The sequence below is a fragment of the Limulus polyphemus genome, unplaced genomic scaffold, assembly GCF_000517525.1.
Source record: "Limulus polyphemus unplaced genomic scaffold, Limulus_polyphemus-2.1.2 Scaffold4493, whole genome shotgun sequence".
NCBI classification, from domain to species: Eukaryota; Metazoa; Arthropoda; class Merostomata; order Xiphosura; family Limulidae; genus Limulus; species Limulus polyphemus.
This window is the reverse complement of record NW_013670103.1, coordinates 80,100-88,811: the sequence shown is the minus strand read 5'-3', so window position 1 is coordinate 88,811 and position 8,712 is coordinate 80,100. Positions and strand designations below refer to the sequence as shown.

General features: G+C 31.2%; 1 protein-coding gene across 1 annotated transcript in view; it reads left to right on the top strand.

Moving 5' to 3' along the window:
• Positions 1-1,498: 1,498 nt before the first annotated feature.
• LOC106471251 (vacuolar protein sorting-associated protein 13B-like) overlaps positions 1,499-8,712 on the top strand; it is a gene marked incomplete at its 3' end in the record, with an annotated part of 86,960 nt that continues 79,746 nt past the window's right edge. The window contains exons 1-4 of the mRNA XM_022399866.1: positions 1,499-1,641; positions 3,055-3,223; positions 5,553-5,702; positions 6,512-7,048. Coding sequence (XP_022255574.1) covers positions 5,616-5,702; positions 6,512-7,048 — 624 coding nt within the window. The remainder of the gene's footprint in view (positions 1,642-3,054; positions 3,224-5,552; positions 5,703-6,511; positions 7,049-8,712) is intronic.

Sequence of the window (8,712 nt, the reverse complement as noted above, 5' to 3'; positions counted from 1 at the left end):
GTATATATGAATGATTTGTTTTGTTTTATAATTAAGCATAAAGCTACACAATGGGCTATCTGTGCTCTGCCCACCACGGGTATCGAAACCCGGTTTCTAGCGTTGTAAGTCTGCAGACATACCGCTGTGCCACTGGGGGCATATATGAATGAAGACAGAGCAGTAGTTACTTTGAGTTCCGTGTAATTTACGATTCTGTTAGTTTCGAGCTAATGAGCCGTAAAGTGTGTGTTTTGCATTCGTCGAGAGCGAAATTATCGAGATTGTGAATCGCTGTGATTTATACCGTGTATTATAAAAGTTGTTAAGTTTAAAGTGACGAGAAATGTACTGATTGTGGAACTTCTGTGTACTAAAAGTTTGTATCGAGGAAGAATAAATTGGTTTAATCAAGAAAGGACTCCTATCGCTGAAGATCCTCGGAAAGAATTTATACCGAAAATTAACAAACGACCAGATACGTAACACTATTTTTTAGCTAATGAAACTTATTCTTACGTAGTTTTACTTTAAATTCAAGTCACTATTTAAAAGATGACAGTTTTTACTTCGAAGTTACGTGACGCTGGTAACACGTGATGAGTTTCTAGAAGGATCATGAAGGCTCGAGTATTTGCCAGACGCTCTCTATTTTTGTATATATAAGCCCGGCATATAATTGCAGATAGGGAGATATAGAGACAGATAATCGAGTCAAGTCGTAAGTAAAGTGTGTGAATCGTTGTGAATTATAGCGTGTGTTGAAGTTAAAGTGACTGTGGAAATTAAGTGTATTGCAAAGTTGTATTGAGAAAGAATAAAATAGTTTTATTTAAGAAAGGACTTGTATCGCTGAAGTTCTTCGGAAAGAATTTTTACGGGAAATTAACAAACGAACAGTGACGTAACAATACCAATACTAAATTTATCACTTCATGATCTTATTCTCTGCAATTGAATAATGTTTACTAAACCAATATTTAAATCTAAAGGAAGTAAAATAAAACATTTTATCTTAAAAGTACATCTGAATATTTTGCTCTTTTATCAACAAACAATTTTTACTTCATCCAATCCTGCACCTCTGATAATAATCGGGAGTTAAAAAGCCAAAGTGTAAGTTTTAACAGTGTTAGACTGAAAACAAATACTTAGAGTTGAGGGAAAGTGTAAGTTTTAACAATATTAGACTAAAAACAAATACCGCCCCCAGTGGCACAGCGGTATGTCTGCGGAATTAGAAAGCGGGTTTCGATACCCGTGATAGAAAGAGCACAGATAGCCCATTGTGTAGCTTTGTGCATAATTCCAAACAAAAAACAACAACAAATACCTAGAGTTGAAGGAAATAAAAACACGAAGTATAAAAAATGTTAGACTTTGCGCCGGAAGCTATTTTCTAAGCCAAAACGTATAAGAACGATGTGATTTGCTTTACAGCAAATTCATAACTGTCGACATTTGAGTGAATAAAATTTCCTTCCATTGTGAAACAGACTTACAAGGTGGCGTGCATAACACGTAAACTAAGATGGCACTTGTATTTCTTCGAGCGGATTAGAAACAAATGATAAAATATATATATATATAGTTTGTGGTGTATAGCTAATTAATAATAAGCTTTGAGTTATGTGATTATACACGAAAATATTTTATTTTAAGGTATACCGACATTTTTAATATATATATTAAATTATCATTATTATTATTAGTATTAGCTGTATGTTTCCCTCATTGATGATTAACAACAACAAAACGTACTCATTATTCAGATAAGCTAACTTTTATTATGATTTATTATGTATGAACAGTAATAACTTGTAATTCAATTGCTTACACCAACCAATCACTCTTACACTTAGAAGTTAAGACTCAGTTTATTTAGTCTTATTTCTACATTTTTATTTGTTGTTGGTATCAAATGGTAAACATAAATTATATACACATTAATAAAGTCAAAAGAATTTAAAGCTTTTAAGTTAAGTAAACTTGAAGGTCTTCTGGTTTTTGCAGAATAGTTAATAATTGCATGCATTCTTTTGTCAGTGTGTGTGATTATAGTTTGTCCTACCAAAAAATACAATTTGATTGAAAATTTATAATTTCTTCATACGTACAAATATAACATTGATTTGGAAAATATTTAGTTTTGTCTTTTATGATTATACCTTTCAGTCTAAATTCGTTGTAATTTTTAGTAAAACAACATTAACCCTGATATTATCATTATAGACTTAATATTAATTATTTGATTAGAGAAAGAATGTTAGTAGAATCTCCAAATTTGTGATAAAATGCTCTTGGACTAGTTGACTGATGAATCCAAGACCATGTAAAGAATTAACCAAAAAACTGGATCTTTCACTGAAAAACATGTTTGCAACTGTGTCACTATGACAACAGTGGTTTTAGTAGTTTCATATAAACCTGTTATTTTGTAATTTTCCATTAACATGTTCTAACAGGAAATCATTCATTGTCAGTGCTTTATATTTATCATATATGTTATATTCAGTATCTTGTATATTATCTACCCATTGCTTGTGTTACTCACACTGTTGTTAATAAGTGGTATTGAACTGTATTTGATTTATCTATGAACTTCAGTTCTGAGCCACCCCCCAACAAAATTTGCCTCACATCCCCCGGGTCCTTAATCTGGCCCTTTTAACATCTTGGCTGTCAAAGCTTACATATTAAGCCGTTTACTCATAATATTCCAGTTTAACATCCTAACCGGCTCATTCAAACTCTCACACAGAAAATTATCCAAAAACCCTAATAACTTAAAACACCTGAAATCTGAGGAATTTTAGTTCTTATCATACGTGTACATTATAGAAAATGTGCCTAAAATTCAGCTGTTATCATTTTAAGTCCATTGAACTGATGTTAGTACCTCATTTTCAAGGTTTTTTCAGCATGTTGTATGTCTTACTAATAGAACTAACACTTTATATGTTATTATTATTGAGGCTTCACAAGAGCCGTTTACAATGTTATAATAAAATTCTTACACATAGTTTTTTTTTACTTTCTATAAATGCATCCTAGAATTGAATTTGTTTTTTTCAGTACAGCAAGTGTCGAGCTGTAGACTTGAAGTTTTTAAACTAATAGTCACACCTGAAGACTCATTCAAGAAGTCCTGTTCAAATTTCCACTTGCTATGTGCATGATATTATACTTGTCAGTATTAAACTTATATCCCATGTTCTGGTACCAAGTAAAAAAGGAATTACAGGTAACTAAACATTTGCTAAGTTTCATGAATGCTAAAAAAGTATAAGTTTGTGAAATTGGTGTTAATACTGACAAACAGTTATCAAAGTACCCATTTTGTTTTACAAGTGCTTGTCTCACCATCTTATAACGACTGTGTTAATTATGTAACCTATACTGAGTCAGTGACCACACCATATTAAATAATTGCTCCAGCATAACATTTGATGGAGTTGAGTGACGTTATGAGTGTGAAAGGTTTAAATGCCCAGACATGCGTTTGAATATATACATCTAGGGGTAAGAAAGTTATGCTAATTGTGTAACTTACGTTGATTCAGTAATGACATCATGAAAAATAACCAACTTAACATAACTTATGTTAGAGTTAAATAGAATCATAACTTTGAAAGGTGGAATGTGTAGAATCGTGTTACTTTACGTAAGGTTATGTGTATTCTGTAACTATTATGATAATTTATAAAATTACTTTTCATAATAACCTCATTAAAGATTGTATGAAATTGGAAAAATTGTCATTGTTATACATTTTAGTTAAATAGTAATTACCACAAAATTGAAAAAATGACATTTACAATCTGTTTCAATCCACTGTAGTGTAAGTAGGGGACCTTGTTTGTGTTTCTCTTATTCAGGAATATTTGAACAGCCTTAATGACCAAGGCAGGATGTGGAAAATTAGTTTCTATGTTGTGAAGTGCAAAAATAATGTTTTTGTGTAAGAAAGGGCTTGCTTGTATGAAGGTACCATCAGTGACTTGGAAAAAGGAGGATTTAAACTTTCATAAATATCTTTAGTTATGGTTAAAAGAGCTAATAGATTTTGTATTTTAAAAGTAAGTGAATTATTATAACTTTGAAAGAAGCTTATGATGTATCACTTAGAATACCTGTACTGTGTGTTGTTTTAATATCCTTATGACACGAGTTGAATGACCTTAATCACTTAGATTACCTGTACTGTGTGTTGTTTTAATATCCTTATGACATGGGTTGAATGACTTGAATCACTTAGATTACCTGTACTGTGTGTTGTTTTAATATCCTTATGACATGGGTTGAATGACTTGAATCACTTAGATTAACTGTACTGTGGGTAGTTTTAATGCCCTTATGACATGGGTTGAATGACTTGAATCACTTAGATTAACTGTACTGTGGGTAGTTTTAATGCCCTTATGGCATGGGTTGAATGACCTTAATCACTTAGATTACCTGTACTGTGTGTTGTTTTAATCCCCTTATGACTTGATGACATGGGTTGAATGACCTTTTGTCACTTTGTCTTATTTTATGGAAAAATACCATATTTAGTTAAGTAATAATAATTGAGCTATGAAAAGAAGCATATAGATTTAGACTTGTTTTAACTAGAATATAGAAAACCTAGAGTTGATTTAACATAGGTGTTTAGAACTTTTAGAATTTTGTTTTCTTTTTACCAACAGTAGTCTTGGCCATTTGTTTCACATTGATAAAATAATAAATTTAAGTTAATCAAAAGTTCATTTTTTCATCTTTTGTCTTTTGAGAGAAATGAAAACAAAAAATTGATCATAATGTAACATGTTGCTGCTAGACATTTTTAGGTGGCAGGTTTGATTGTGATAGTGTCCTTAAATGTAAATCAATTCTGATTGGTAAATAAAACTTTCTGTAGTGTAAAATAGTGTTAATTCTAATTGGTAAATATAACTTTTTATATTGTGAAATTATGTTAATTCTAAATGGTAGATATAACTTTTTATATTGTGAAACTATGTTAATTCTAATTGGTAGATATAACATTTTATATTGTGAAATAATGTTAATTCTAAATGGTAGATATAACTATATATTGTAAAATAATGTTAATTCTAATTGGTAGATATAACATTTTATATTGTGAAATAATGTTAATTCTAATTGGTAGATATAACATTTTATATTGTGAAATAATGTTAATTCTAATTGGTAGATATAACTTTATATAAGATAATTTCAAAGTTTTTATTAATGTTCTTATCAAAGTTTGTACACCATGTTATTGTAAATTTATCATTTTTTAAATTAACATATATATATATATATATATTTAATATTTAGCCAAATAATGTATTGTTACATTAATAAAATTGATTATAAATAATGCTGCTACTTGAGGTATTGCAGAAAATGTGGATTATATTTGATTTAGACTGATAAAAATGAAATAACCTTTTGATAAAATCACCAAAAACAAAAGAGAGGAAAAATTTTGAAATAACTTCAAATTTAATCATGTAACTGTTGGCCAAAATTATGAAAAATTAATGAAATCTAATATGTGTGTTTACAAACTTCTGTCTTAGATTTGTGTAGTCTGAGTATCCTGAAAAAATTCCTGGTATTGAGTTATATTTCCGTGTTGCAAGATGTTCAAGTTGGAGTCGTATATAACACCCTTGTTATTGAGTTACGTTGATAAATATATCAAAAATTTTAAACCTGAAGATTCACAGGTAAGTTAGAAACTCATTTTTTATCAAGTTAATTTAACTTGAAAGTTGATTTTAGTAAAAGTAAGGTTTACACCCAGTTAAATTCAAGCTTTTAATCCCATTTTAAAAATCGTCTTGCTAGTTTAATGTAATGCAAGCCTGTTTTGTATGTTGTATCATTGTTCCTTCCAACACAGGGCTATTTAAAAAGAAAGAAGTGGGATATACTGAACTTTTTGCAATGTATAGATCTCTAGTGATAAACTATTAGATAGTAGTTTATTACTTTTATTTTGTGTATTACTTCATTAATATTAAGTATGAACTTTTGTCTTGTTAGTTTACCAGTATTTGAAGGAATTACAATATTCAGACCAGCAGTATTACAATAATCATGATTTTTATAAAAACACCGTATCTCTGGAGAATTAATTTTTTCCATGAACATGTTTTCATTGACTATTATTTGACATGCATGTTTGTGCTGCTTGCTATAAGATTGTGGGAGAACAGCTAATAAATGTTTTTTCAAGTTGGTATCAGTAATAAGAGAATTGACAATGTCGTATAAACCAGTACATAGCTGATCTACAGTTACTGCTGTTGTAACAATAAGTGAAATTGAAGATGCTATGAATATATAGCTAGATATATTTTGTGTTGTAACAATAAGTGAAATTGAAGATGCTATAAATATGTAACTATATATGTTTTGTGTTGATATTTGTAGCTGCTTTTCAGTTTATTGGAAATGAATAAATTATGGTTAAGAAGTTAGCCCACAGGATCACATACATATATGTTTGAGTATAATTTTGTTATTTACTCAGCTTTCTCTCTGGGGAGGAGATGCAGTGTTTAGTAACCTAGACTTGAAACTAGACGTGCTCGAACACGAACTCAGCCTTCCCTTTACCTTCGTCAATGGTCATATCCACGAGTTACGTATTCACGTGCCTTGGACAAAGCTCGGTTGGGAACCTGTAGTCATCACCATCAACACCATAGAGTGTGTTCTCAAGTTACGAGGAAATGACCAGGAAAGTGCTAGTTGTAAACCTTCCGTTCAACCATCCATGGCTGAACGTTCGACAAAGCGTCGTAGTAAACGACAAGACATTCCAGAAGAACCGCCAGGGTATGTCCAGAGTCTGATTAATCGCATCGTTAATAACATTAGTATTGTGTTTAACAATCTGATACTAAAGTATGTGGAGGATGACATAGTCCTGTCTCTGAACATCAAGTCAGCTGAGCTGTTCAGCGTAAACAGTGGCTGGGAGCAAGCATTCGTGGATGTTAGTCCTAGTGACCCAGTGTTAAGGAAGATAATAAACATGCAAGACTTAACGATATGCCTGGACCAGGTGAGCTGTTTCCTTCCTTTTTGTGGTGCTTGTTAAAGTTGGTTAATGGTTTCTTCGTTATTTTATCACAGTTGGATTCCAACTAACTCTGCCTGGAAATCAGTCAACTGTGTTTTAAATAAACCTGTCCAGTTTTAACGATATACTCTCCACTTGTCTGATTTTTCAATAGTTTCGTGAACATTTTTTGCAACTGACCCCTAAATTTTATGAGGGACATTTTAACAAACTTTGTAGATATATTTTAATGATAATAAACATTGACTTATATCTGACCTTCTACTTGATATATGGACATTCCGTTTGATTTGTGTTTAAATCTAAGCTGGTTCCTTCCTTTGGTGGTGTGTTAGATTTTAACATGCTTCTTATTGAACTTAAAAGTTGAGTGCTGACCTGATCATGTATACTTTAGCTGTAAAAGTTGACTTATATCTGACCTTCTACCCGATATATGGACCTTCCATTTGATTTGTGTGTAAATCTAAGCTGGTTCTTTTCTTTGATGGTGTGTTAGATTTTAACATGCTTCTTATTGAACTTAAAGTTGAGTGCTGACCTGATCATGTATACATTAGCTGTAAAAGATGCATGCTGGTGAACTCAATAAAACAATAAGTTATCTTGGGAGCTTGTGCTTTTCTTTTGTAGATTACAGCAAATTGTTTATCCCCATCATTAATTAATTTCTTGATGTTTTAATGATCATCCTATTAATCTGTCCATTGTACAATAGTGCTTTATTCTGATTATTGCATGTGTAAGAGAAAGGTACAAGCAAAGTTGCATGTGTGGTCTGCAAACCTCGCATTATCAGACACTGTAAAGAATCTCGTTCCGTATGATCAGGTCAAAGTACACATCATGACCTTTTACAGTATTACATTAAAAATCTAAACAACTTTCTTATCAACGTATGTCAGTAAACTTGGCCTAAAAATGTAGTTTGTAATTCATTGTTTTATTTCACATAAGTTTTCAATTCTCAATTTCAAACTAGAAATATTAAAAAATCTCAATCTTCATTTTTATCTACCACGTGATACATGATTTCTCCACTTCAGAGTTTTCTAACTTCTAAGATAGACGGCTGCAGTTTCCAACCAGTTAGAAACACAAACTATATGTATAATTGTAAATAACAGATGATTTTATTGGTTCAAGTTGAAAAACATAAGTAAATAGATAAAGTTGTTTTCTTAGATTCTGAAGAAAGAGGTTTTTAAATCCAAAAAGTACAATAATAATTACTTAATGCTTCAAACTGCATTTATTACACATACACACACACTAGTAATGTAAGCAATTAACAATTAAATAACTTTTTCCTTCAGAAATTGTTTTCACATTGTGAATACATATGATGCAGAAATTTCAAGTCTTGCTATTTTCAGAAATGTCTTCTTGATATTTGGAGAGATAAGTGACTTCTCCCTGTTAAGGGAAACTGGCTTGACACCTGATAAGAGTGGGCTCAGCTGGTGTTAAATATAGTAAGAGTTGGCTCAACTGGTGTTAAATATAGTAAGAGTGGGCTCAGCTGGTGTTAAATATAATAAGAAAGGGCTCAGCTGGTGTTAAATATAGTAAGAATGGGCTCAGCTGGTGTTAAATATAGTAAGAATGGGCTTGGCTGGTGTTACATATAGTAAGAGTCGGCTCAG